The 13,160-nt window shown below is 39.0% G+C and overlaps 1 protein-coding gene across 1 annotated transcript; it reads right to left on the reverse strand.

Moving 5' to 3' along the window:
* Window positions 1–8,598: 8,598 nt before the first annotated feature.
* On the reverse strand, window positions 8,599–12,896 carry mRpL21 (mitochondrial ribosomal protein L21). The gene is made up of 5 exons (XM_080278057.1): window positions 12,815–12,896; window positions 11,430–11,684; window positions 10,683–10,846; window positions 10,026–10,182; window positions 8,599–9,439 (listed from the first exon to the last, which is right to left on the reverse strand). Exons 1-5 carry the CDS (start codon window positions 12,882–12,884, stop codon window positions 9,336–9,338), a joined length of 750 nt encoding a protein of 249 aa, XP_080134183.1. The 5' UTR covers window positions 12,885–12,896; the 3' UTR covers window positions 8,599–9,335.
* Window positions 12,897–13,160: the final 264 nt, after the last annotated feature.

Raw genomic sequence — 13,160 nt, forward strand, 5'->3', positions numbered from 1 at the left:
TCTCAAGGGGTAATATAATTGTGGCTATTACTCTTCCCTGATTTTAATTCCAATACTAATCCCCAGACTTTCTGTGTACTTTCTCATTTTTTACCTCAGTTTTGTTTTTTACAATTCTTATTATTATTTAAAATTCTTTCTCTCTCTCTCTCTCTCTCTCTCTCTCTCTCTCTCTAAATATGATGACTGAATTACTCCTCTCTCTGCCAAACCTCCACTACACACTGATGCTCTTCCAGGTTGAAATGTGGCATACTGTACATTTTAACTGGCTTATTTCCATTGCTTAAATCAGTTTACTTCTTGCTTTGCCTTTAGCATTATGTTCTCTTCACATTAACTTGGCATAGAATTTTTGTCACTCCATCTTTAATACTGAACTGTTGCAAGAGATGAACACAAGGATATGGTGCTAGGCACAGATGAGTGTTCCAGAAATGACATAGACAATAGTGCCTGTATTGTCATATTCTTCCATTGATCTGTCTATCTGTCTGTAGCCAGATGCCTTAATCCCAGAAGAGGTTAGCACACACACATTGCCTCGCATGTCATTTTGTCTTTGAGCTGGAAAAAAATACAAATCTGTGCCAAGTTAAGGTGAACAAACTATTCCATCCATCCATCATCTAATCCTGTGTTGCCTCATGAGGAGCATAGGGGCCCAGGGCTAGACAAGTTGGTCATGACATTAAAGATGAGTGTGAAAAAGGGGTAATGGTGCTTTAAGTAAGGTTTTAACTGTGTACCACTTTAGTTGTGTCACAGGCTGCTCCACTTTAGGCCATGTACTAGAAAGGACTGTGTGTGACCAGGACAGGTACCTGGATGTGGACAAACCATCCTCTGCTATTTCCACGAATGGGAAGGCACTGATGTGGTATGGGGGAACTTTAATATTTGTCTTTAATACTTCACACAAACATTGTATTAGGAATGTGTCTTGTGTGTGCTCATTGTCCCAGTCTTTTATAGATATCCCACTAAGAATATAGGTATTGTTGCACAATTTCTCTCTCTGCAGAAGTTTGGAAGGAGGTAAATTGTGTTGGAATTATGAAGATTTATACCACACTTTTATAGCATTGGATATTTATGAAGTATTAAGTAAGACTGTTGACAATATTACAATGAAACAGTATTACCGAGACTGAATTTTGTATGAATATTCATGTACTTTGCACAGATGTCCATTTTTATTTGATACCAGGATAGTCATCTGCCATTACATGTAGTGGACTGCACAGCCTAGCCTGAGGCCCGTCACCATAAAGACAGTGGTATGGAGTTGGCTATTTATTTATTTATTTATTATTTCATAAACATGACACTTTGGTATTTTTGGCAACGCATAACCCCATTACTGTATGTGATGAAGTACAGTACAATACTTTAATATTGAGATGTACTTTGCACAATGATGTGTTCACCCAAATGTTTAGCTTCATCTGATCTGACACACTGAAATTTGGGACCAAAGAATGAACATGATTGTTACCATGTGATAATTTGTGTTCAGTTTTAAATGTATCTTCAGTTATTGTGTCTGTTTTAAATGTTTTCTAATTTTTGTACAGTTTTACCAAATGTTTGTTGCATTGTTTTGAATTCCTGTAGTATGGCGATGCCTGTTTATATTGTAGTTATGCTACAGTCAGACCTTTTTATTCAGATGAAAAGAGAGCCCCATAATAGAGGAGAGGTTATTGAAGGTTGTATTTAATCCCTTCAGTCCAAAAGTCTCTCAGGCTGAATAAGATTGTCAAGAGATCATTTTGTCCTGGAAAGCTTTTCACATTCTTACATATGTCAGTTTTATATATATATATAACTTGGTGGCTCTTTGTGCAGCATTTCTGTTCAGTCATTTAACCCTGATCTCATTTCTTCTTAGGTCCATCTCCTGTTCCCTCCACATTCACACTCCTACTGATACAGTAGATAGTTTTATCCAGTTTTCATTTTCCATTCTCTCCACATGCCCAGACCATCTCAGTTTTCCCCTTTACATCATATCCCTAGTGCTGTCAGTCCCAATTGATCTCTCAGCTTCTCATTTACAATTCCAGTATTTGCAGATATATCATTCTGAGAAGCACTACATATCCATTTGACCATTCTTATCTTTGTACACTTCAGCCTGCTTACCTTTTCCCTCTTTACTGTCCAAGTTTGACAATCATAAAGTTTTATGCTTCTCATCAAGGCTGTATACAATTTTCCTTTTGTGTAAAAATAACATCTCTTCAGTGTCAAAGAGAAGTAACTGTTCCCCAAACTCTTATGATCCACTCCTGACCCTAGCAATGGAGCCAGCTTTCTCTCTCCCCTCCTTCTCCCTCCAGCACAGGCCACACCACCCAATTAACATAATTCCTCTATGCATTTGAAAGACACGTCTGCCAGGTCTTTCATACATCTGCCAAGTCTGTCCCGACACATCTTGCTGGTTCACCCCCACACAGAGCACATCAAAGCCTACCACATCCAGCAGAGTACTTTGGACACATCAGTCAATCAACCAGTCAGCAAATGATGTACACCACTCTCTTAAACCAAACAACAGCTGGTTCACAGGGTTAATTTGATTAATATACTTTGTTTAGACTCTTACTGTGTTTTTTTAACAGATATTGGTTGGCATATGGTGGTCTAGTGGATAGAACACCTCAGTCAGAATGATGACTTTGCTGTTACATATAGTTTCATCCCCATGAGGCAACTGAAGGTTTTATTTACCATGTTTTACAGGTCATCTCATTTATTCTTAAATGTACCAAGCTTTGGGCCCCTGTGGGATTAGCTGTTACCATTTTAAATGTTGTGTGGCTTGTGTTATGATGCTGGTGTGATGTAGTCTGAGTTCACCATAGTAGCTTCCATATAGCATGGCCAAGTAGTGTACATGATAACTATACTGTATTTGAAAAGTGATCATGAAGTTATGTATTATTGAGTATTCTTATTGATTTTGATTTGTAGACCTATAGATGTAATACAGAATGTCAGCTCATTAACCTGACTAACATTTGCTCAAGCATAATTCATTTCCAGACTGTGAAGTGTTAACATTTCCTTTGACCTTAACCCTTTAATACAATGACCTCTAGCTGCCACCACACATTTTTAATTTGTTGAGAGAGACCTTGTAATGAAAAAGTCAACCTCTTCACTGGTATATTTTATATTTTATTCTTCCTGTCTCTATCAGAATTGTAGTCAAGGTGAAAAAAAAAAATGGGTTTTAGCCAAGTAGGACAAAGTCTAATTATGGGCCGGTCAAAAGAGCACTCATTAGGAGGGTCAAGGATAAGTCACTAGAAATTTGGGGTGGCCAGATATATTTCATAAGTGGTGAGTGTCACCTCAGCCACGTCAGTAACAGCACTACCACTGGTCTTCAGATTTATTATTAAGGAGAAAACTGGAAGAGGAATAGTCATTATTAACATATTCACTGTGAGATGCTTGTCATGTGTTAATAAAATCATGGGGAAGTAACAAAAATGAACTAACTAATAAGCCAGCAAGAAATTGTTTCTCACCTTTTCAGTGAGCAAAACCTTTCTTAGCCAGAACATTTCTTTGGCAGATGTCATTGTACTAAGGGACCTAATGAGCTCTGTAGGTTTGTCTGTAAGATAGTCAAGTAGTAATGGAACTTATGATCTGATGGTTGTAATGTATAGCTGTAACATTGAAAGAGCAGGGTATAGAATGCAGTTGGTGTTTATAATGAGGTTAGTAAAGCTGTCTTTCCATTTATTCAACTTGAGTATAGACAGTGAAAGTAATAAATGAACACTGTGAGTAGATTGGGTATTTTATATATTATTGATTGTTTCATTTTTATTTTTGGTGGGGAGAAAAGGATAATAACTAATAAAGATTACACGTCTGTAAGGTTAAAGTATTGAGAATCAACTCTGGTGAAAAATGCTGACAAAAAGTGATCATCAGAGAGGAGATTTGGTGCTGTGATGAACTTGGTGCATACATGTGCAATATGTGAATGTGCAATCTTGAGTTTTGTTCAGTTCTTGTTGCAGGATTTTTGATGTTGTATGGTAGCTCTGATCTGTTGTTATTTTATACCTCATTTTAGTCTTTAATATTGTTTTTTTTTTTTTCCAATTCTTCTTATCACAATGCGTTAGCTGTAATGTACAGATAATCCTTTTTATGTGACCTTATTTTTTTTCTTTAAATTCAAATTCGCAGTAAATTACACAGAAATTGCCTATTAAAATAGCATTTCTGCCTGTAATCCTGCTTTGTTTACCCAAAGTTATAGTACCAACTGTATGGTGTTGAGATATTTCAGAACACATAATAAGCATACAAGGACCAATTGAATACTGTATTTAACATCTGCTATAAGGAGATCTGCTTGTATACTGTATTAAACATTTTCTGTAAGAACTGCAAGTTTACTGTATTAAACATTTTGTATAAGGAGAACTGACTGTGCTGTATTAAACATTTTCTATAAGGAAATCTTAATACACTTGAAAACCTTTTTTTTTCCTACCTGTAAATGAGTTTATTAAGCTTTGGAAGAGAAATCAAACTGTGAAGAGGTTGATGGAGGCTGTTTATAACCTTATCACTACAAATGATTTCCTCAAAGATAGTAAATTCATATAAAGGTGCTGTAGTGAGAAAGAAATAGGGAAATATATCATTGAAGAGGTTTACCTGTATAGCTGTCAGTAAAAGTATCATGGCTTATGCTTAACATACGGAAAAATAGGATTAAGCACTTTGATATACAGGACGAGTCAAAAGTCCGGAAATAACGGAAAATGCAGATGATGGTGATGAGAGAGAGAGAGAGGGGGAGGAGGAGGAGGAAGAGGAGAAAGAGACAGGAAAGAGGCAGTTAACTTGCAAAAAGGACATTACATTTTCACCCCCTATGCCTCCAGACTTTTGACTAACCCTGCAAATGGGCCACCCTGTGACATGAATTTAAAAATTGCCATGTGTTTTTGGTTCTTGAAGTTAAATATAATGGCAAAGTACAGTATGATTTATAGTCTGGGGTGCCAGTTCATTATCATTTATGTCCGGTATATTTGCAGATTTTTATCTGTCAGACTCCAAAGATTTGACTCTCCACCCCTGCCCTTGGTGTTGTCTCATGAATGAAGGTTTGCTGACACTTTTCAACTGGCTGTGGTGATGGAAGGTGTTACATGACATACTTTAATGTGATGGCAATATGAAGCCCAGAGCCAAAAAGCATTAGAGGGAAGGATACTGTCTGGTGTTCGGGGAAGAGTGAGAAATATGGAAGGCAAGGGGATTGTCAACAAACTTTTTCTCATGATAATACATAGACACTGTATGTGTTGGAATTACATCTAACTCAGTGGAGTGGTGCTGAAGCCACATTTTTTCCATTGTTACATTATAGGTGCTGAGAGGTATACAGTGGTGGTAAAATATGCTAGTTTGTGTAATGGGCTTTGTGATTGACTCTCCAAGATGCTATCATTGGTGTAGGTTTATCATCTGCCTTTAAATGTTAAGGATGTGGTAGCCTAGCCATGGACCCCTACACCTTGAAGATGGTCATAGGGACTGCCGTTTATCAGTTATATATCCCATTACGTAGGCAGTTGTGACAGTTACTGCCTACCTGAGCACTGTATAGCTGATCATGTGTGTGTGTGTGTGTGTGTGTGTGTATACAGAGTTCATTTGTTGTTTGCCTATAACACTAACAAGTTGCTAGATATTTATGTACTGTACAGTGGCTCCATTTTATTGTTATATTTTATTTAGTACAGGTAATTTGATGTGTGATTTTACCATGCAACATTATTAACTTAGGCCTTGTTGTGTTTTTACTTACCATAATATGAAGTGTGTGTATGTTGGTATTGACAGGATGTTATGTGTGAAGGTTATCTGGAGTGCATGCAGCATTTACTAAGTTAGATAAGGTTGTAAATTTAATCTCATTATGTGCTTGACATAATTGTCTGCTAATGCAAGATCTCAAATTACAGTCCCACACAAGTCAGGAACTGAAATTTGCCTGCTGTTCCACTGTGCCTTACACTTTGGGTCAGTTCTTTACTTACCTCCCTGACACCTGAGAATCATGCATGGACACAGAAGCTAACCAAGCTTGTATCAGCCTAGGAATATTAGTCAGCAGAGGAGAGTGAAAAGTATGAGAGTTGAAATATTAGTTACCATTAGTTCCCACACTTCACATACATGTGTAGATGCTGCAGACTGCGGAGGAGCAGAATGTGAACTGGCCCACAAAAAGAATGTTGTGTGTATCAGTTCCTTTACATGCAAAAATTTTATTCTTTTGTCAAGGTTCTTGCTACACCCCATCCATGCAACGGTATAAAGGTTAGGATGATGATGTCAGGTTTCAGCTTGTTTGTGCCCTGGAACAGCACCATACAGCCTCATCTGAATACCAATAACTGTTGTCATGGGCCATTTGAATATAATGATGTACTTTTCAGGTTATTCTTTTTTCCTGCTGGACATTTAATTCATCTTAGGAAAGACCTTTTGTTATTGAAGGGGTTTTAGGCTGTGTCTAACCCCACCATGAAAAGTCTATTTTAAGCTGAAGAAAATAGTCAGTAGATGGCAAGAATAAATGTATTATATGTCACTGGATGCGGGGATTAATTTTTATTACCTCAGATTGATACAGATGCATTGTGTGCCACTAGGTCATCCCACGAGAACATCTTGCATCCCTGCATTTCCCAGCATCTGAGCATTGTCTTTGATGAACCCATTGCTCACAGCTTACAGCTCCTTGCTGTAAAATAGGAGACCATAACACTCATATCAGTGTTTGAGGGTGTCACACAGGCAGTTTTTCTGGCACCTCAGTCTTGGTGACATTTTCTTTTCTTGGCAACTTTAAAAAAAATATTGCCACACCAGCCTTTGCAATCACATGCACCAGGAAAGTTGCCACCTGTCCACAAAATGCTGCTGCCAAGGTTAAGTTGCCTTGGACATACTGCCTCAAAAACTGCTCTTATGACATTGCCTTAAAATGCGGTTGTCAGAATTGTGTGCACAGATTGTGGGGGTCTTAACTGGTACAGTATATGATGCTACAGGGTTGGTGCATGCTTGATTGGATATTATGAGCAATTAGCAGGTATTGTTTGTAAATTAGTTAAGAATTCTAATAAATGTATGTTTTATAAATTTTTTAGCATTTATATTGTATTAAAATGTAAAATTTGTTTCACTGGCCTTCTACATAATAAGGTATAAGCAGTATTGCAATATAGCATGACCCATTAACTCTGTAAGGTTTCTCATTGCAGAATAGTCACCATGAATTAACCTGAAGAAAATACTAAAATTACCCTTGCAGTGACAGGGTTATAAATGCTTTTAACCAATACAGTAGTAACCCTAAGGGTCTCACTTCAATATTTTATTCTGGGTAAGTCCCGGTTAATTTATTTAGTAAGGGATTATTCCCCCAAGCTAGACCTAGATAGATCATAGAGGCCTGCCAGGGTTACAGGAAAGCACTACCCCTCCCACCAAAGGCAGCTACCCAGGATGGTCGCAAACTCTCGACCTCAAGTCCAGTGCTCTACCTCTGAACCACCATGCTCCCCGTTTACGTAAAGGGAAACGGCCCTCTCAAGGATTAGGACTGCAATAGATGTTGGATAATTCATAACAGCCTTTCATTAACAATTTATTTTACTGACACTGACAGGGCTCTTCCCCAATGCTATGGGACCTTCATATACGGCATGTTAGGAATGTAATGTTGTATGGTAGCGAGACCTGGGCAGTAAAGGAAAAGGATATTTGTAGGCTCGAACATACAGAAATGACAATGATTAGGTGGGTATACAGTGCATCTTTGAATGTGAGAGCTGGTAGGGCTAGGTTTATGATGGAAGAGTTGATAGGAAGGATGGGACTCAAGTGTATTGGTGTTGTGATAAGGTGGGGTAGATTGAGATGGTTTGGGCATGTGGAGAGGATGAGGAATGACAACTGGGTGCAGAAAGTGATAAGTATGAATGCTGGGTGTGGGGTTGCAAGAGGCAGGCCGAAAGAGACCTGGAACAAGGTCATTGAGTGTGACCTTAGGATTAAGGGACTGAATAGGGAGGCTGCCAGACATCGAGCAGCATGGACAGCTGCCATTAGGTGACCAAGGCTGACACATGAAAGCATGTTGGAGTCTTCATAAACAATATAAAACGAATCATATCTTGGTATCCTCTTGTATATTCTTGATATATACTGTGCCAGTGTTAAAAGGTAATAAGTAATATATCATTGTGTAATACTGGTAAAGAATGTAATATGCTAAGTAAAAGGTGCTATGATGCCTCCAGTGCCACTTAAAATACAATTCTTAAGAACCAGTTGCAGTAAACCCTCTCTAGAACATTCCCCACCAAAGTTATATTATTCAGGCTATCTCGCTGTCTGCTGCTGCTTTATTTTATTCAGCTGAGGGAAACCAATGCACTCTACATGGTTAGGAGAAAAAAAATAAATAAATAAATAACTCTTTATTAATGTGTACAGTTGCATCATGTATATTTACAGTTTTCCATCAACTATACTTTAAGCTTGATTCCTCATATTTAGTTAGAACCCCATCAGTATGATGTAGTTTAAAAATTCACTTCTGCTATCTCAAGTTTGTTTTCCCAGTCTGGGATACTTTTCAGACTTAAAAGGTTAGATATGTCTATCATCAACACCCTCACTACCATAGGGATGCCCTACACTGCTGGTCTGCAGATGGCAAAAATAAGATGAAATATGACATCCCTGGGCTCTATGGGTTAACTAATGAAAGTGCGACCCCAAGAATAGCTATGTATTCTTGTTGGTTAAAGAGGTTTCCTAACACCTTTCTTAACAATTTAAATTCCAATACACTTCCCGATTCTCTTGTATGTTGTTTATGCCTTTGTAATACTGACAGAACACACAGACAACATACATGTGAATCAGAGTTCACCGTATGCAGAAATATATTGGTAAGGAGGTGGTGTTACAAAGTTTCCTGGGCCAACAAGCCAACAAAAAATGGGTTGATCTCATGTTCAAGCCTTACTTATGATCTCTTGTTCCAGCCATGTTCCTATCATTCCCCTTACTTTTGATCTCTTGTTCCAGTCATGTTCCTATCATTCCCCTTACTTTTGATCTCTTGTTCCAGACACGTTCTAGTTCCCTTCGTTCTGAACTCACGTGTCCAATCTTGCTGTGCTTTTCATCACTTGTCCCAGCCATGTTCCTCTTGTTCTCTTCTAATCTCTCATCCACCACATTCCCTCCTCTTTGGCTCTTCAGAATATCTTGCCATCAATGCCCTCCACCTCTGGCACTTCCTCTATGGGCCGGGTCACCTCCACTCGGTTGATGCGCAGGAGTGTGTGTGTCTCTCGCAAGACTGTGGGGAATGGATGCCAATTTTGTGATTGCATATAGTACTGTAAGCCCTCAGTGCTGGTAAGGGATGCCTTCATGTGGTGACATCAGTATAACCCTGCAGAGCTGCCTGGTTATGCAAACAGCCCTCAACTCACTATCATTTCAAGGGATGACTGGCTGCAGGATAGGGGCATCTTCATCCTGCATTCCAGCAGGTTCACATTCAGATGAATCTGGGGCTATGACAACTATTACAACTACTTTAAGTCCTCATTACATCAGTTGTGCTCAAAGTAGCTTTGGAGATTTTGTAATATCTCTTTGTCAGATATTTACTTTGCATAGCACACATTTATATCCCTCTGTATGATACAGTACTGAGGCAAACTATGCCAATACTAGACGCAGATAAATAACAAAACAATGTCACGCCAAGGAAGACATGCTACAAAATCTCCTATTCCACCTAAATATCACAACCTCCTACTAGAAATCAAGTAGGTTCATACCTCAAATGAGGCTTGTTGAATTTCTTGCAACTATGACTTGGTATTAAAGTTGTAGTAGTGGTTCAGCACATCACAAATATGGGCATACATACTCACATTTAGTTTTTCGTGAGTTCTTTCGTCTCCGGTTATAGAAATCTATGCGGCAGTGTGAAAGTGTCTTCTCCACAACTGTTGCCTCAACCTGAACTAACCCTGGTCGCAGCAATGGACGCCCATACACTGTGAAGTCCCGCCCTCCAACACACAGCACCTGCCAACCAAGATGTTGGATTTATGGGACATATTTGTACAGTATTAGAGTACCTATCCAGTTCTATTCCTTTCCCTTCATCACATCCTTTACTCATCCACCTACTGATTCATAATAATTTCAACTTAAACATAATTCTTCAATATTCAGCCAAAAGCACAGTCACGTGGTGATCTTTCTTCTGAGTGACTATACAGTGAATCAAAGTCCAAGCTGAGACCCTCACATTGTTACAAATCTTGCACATCTCATATTTCTTTTTTCTCAACAGCTTCCAGCAACTGTTTGGAAGTGACAGCTGGTACTGGCACTTAGTTTAGCTTCCAATCCATAGAAAACACAGGCTGTAATATGCCCAACCCTAATATGAAGATTCCTTAAGCAGAAACATGGGATCATTTCCACCCTCTCCATACCCCTCTCATATCCACTCAGCTTCATCCTCTTTTAACCCTTTCTCTTCATCCACTCCTTTCCTTCAGTCCCATCCACTTACTCACCTTTTCCAGCCTGAGTTTGTCACCAATATTAGGTGGGAATACGCCCTGCACCACTATGAGGTCCTCGGGTGTCACCAGGTGCTGTTTACCCTGCACGAACACCACCGCAAACACCCGCCCACATTCACCCGTCCTCACCTGCTCATTGACACGCTCTAACACCTCTGAAAGATGGTGCAATCAGTCTCGGATGAATCTCATTCACAGGAGATTATAAATACAAAGCAATGGGGGAATACATGAAATGGCACATTATGATCACGTAGTATTTGTGTGAATGAATCTTATGCATGTCTGTACAAAGATAAAAACTTACCAGCTACTTGCCTGACACTAGGTGGAAATATAGGGCAGTTTGCTAATACTATTATCAGAGGCTTCAGATATTATCTGAAACTTGCTATTGGATAAGGACACATTTGCACTGTAGTGCAACAAATCTCCAGTTCAACTTTATTCTGCTTCTAAAGCAGCATAGATCTACAGTACTTAATTTCAAAGGTTGAACTGCCTTGAAGATTGCTACTGAACTAACACAATTTACATCATCATAAGACAAAATGCACCATTAATTCAAGATCTCAAGGAATGTTTACGAATATTCATCGTCATACTCGATACAGTATCACAGTGGTATGTGCTACTTGTACAGTACTGTACTGCGTTTAGAGCTTGTATACATTAACATACTGCTGCAGTGATGCACATGACAAATAATGTTTTTCAAGGGCCATAAATCTAACCTACCCTTTGTGAGTTGCTGGTCATCCTCTGCTGTATCCTGCACCATTTCCTGAGCTGCCACAGTCCTCACTCCTGCCCGTCCCCCCGTCCACCCACCGTCACCTCCTGCCCGCAGACCCCGCACTTGACACACTGGGAGCATATGTAACCCTTGGGGCGCTTGCTGTGCTGTCCAGCGTGTGAGAGGAAACGGCTGTGTGGCCAAGGGTGCGAGTGTGGCCAGGTTGTGGCACAGGGCTGCACCACATGTTAGTGGTTCTGAAAAACAGTACAATAAGTCATCATTGTATGGCCCCTTTCTTGACAATCTTTTCTGTTATTACGTCCATCACAAATTACGGGAAAGAGTGCCTATTAAAATCATATTCCTACCTATAAAGCTGATCTATGTATTACCGCAGTGCAAACAAGTAATGAAGGTGTACGGGAAAAGTTGGTATTCTGGATCACCACAATACTACAAATGGTCTAAGTTTAACAAAATAGTCAATAAAAAAAATAAAAAAATCCTCCCCTCCCAAAAAATAAGTTCTCTCCCTTTAAGGCCTACAGGCCAGAGGCTACATTAGCATGGTACATACACTGCCATTTTAAAGGTGGAAAATCAACCTCCTTCCCCTGCTCTCTTGGGGATTAAAGCCATGCACACTCAGACTGGGATGTTCCAACCACTACACCATGTGGCACCTTTAACATGGGCAAACAACAATACAGTACTTAACCCCCTTTGGAACATGACATTTATTTTAGCATTACCAACTGTACTGTACTTTTGGACGGTCACAACCATTACTTTGGTATTAGGTCTGTTTAGTTAGGAAGGGTTAGGTAAGTCTGATTAGTTAGGTTTGTTTGTTTTGTTGGATTTGATCAGCCAGACAAACATCACATTAGAGAAGGAAAAAAAAAAAATCAATCCAAAACTGCAAATTTACCTTTATTATACTGCTAATACCAGAGGAACATATTCAGCTTCAGGTGTGACTTGTGGTGAATGGGTCTACAGAAGCTACATTATATATATGACCTCTTCTGTTCACAGTGTTTGTCTTTAACATGTAAATCATCTGTCAGTAGCACTAATAAAAAAAAAAAAAAAAAAAAAAATGTACACCAATAGTGAAGGGATTGAAACTGCACTTATTACTAGTACTTGAAAACAATCGGTATGGACACACTGTAATTTGATTTCCCTGTATACTTCTAGAGGTGTTAATGACTAGTGTTCGTGTTATTTTCAAGGCTTGGTATAATATTACTACATAACTCACAAGGTAACCTCAAAGTGCATGCAGCATTTGGCTGTATATGATATCTTCATATTTGAACATTATTACCCTGTACTTACATGACACCAAACTTCCAATAAAACTCATACCAGAGCTTACCAAATGCTAAAAGAGACCTGGATAATGAATAAGTTGATCTAAGGCCACGGAGGACAATATTCACCGACATGTTGTTGTTGTGGCATTTGTTGGACCATCTTAGCATTGGGTTTGGTGCTGTCACTGCTGTGCTACAAGCTTTACGTGTATTAGTGATTATTTGACGTTCACAGAATGATCATACACGTAAAGCTAGGAGAGATATGCATATAAGAAAATCATATAAAAAGGAAAGCATAATTCCGGTCAATCACTTTTCCGGAAGTTGGGCACCCGCCAGGAGAGGTCAAAGAATCTTATCAAGTTTTTGGTCATAGTGATTTTAGATTAATTTCTTTCCTGGCTT

The sequence above is a fragment of the Coenobita brevimanus genome, chromosome 72 (assembly GCF_032717465.1).
Source record: "Coenobita brevimanus isolate Jiangsu-jjx chromosome 72, ASM3271746v2, whole genome shotgun sequence".
Classification (NCBI taxonomy): Eukaryota; Metazoa; Arthropoda; class Malacostraca; order Decapoda; family Coenobitidae; genus Coenobita; species Coenobita brevimanus.

Excerpts from the sequence above, each read along its gene's own strand:
- mRpL21 (XM_080278057.1), bottom strand. The coding sequence starts at position 12,884 with ATGTCGGTGAATATTGTCCTCCGTGGCCTTAGATCAACTTATTCATTA. Across the intron at positions 10,847-11,429 it reads TGACCAGCAACTCACAAAGG|AGGTGTTAGAGCGTGTCAAT; the intron begins GTAGGTTAGATT and ends ACCATCTTTCAG. Across the intron at positions 10,183-10,682 it reads ACAAACTCAGGCTGGAAAAG|GTGCTGTGTGTTGGAGGGCG; the intron begins GTGAGTAAGTGG and ends CTTGGTTGGCAG.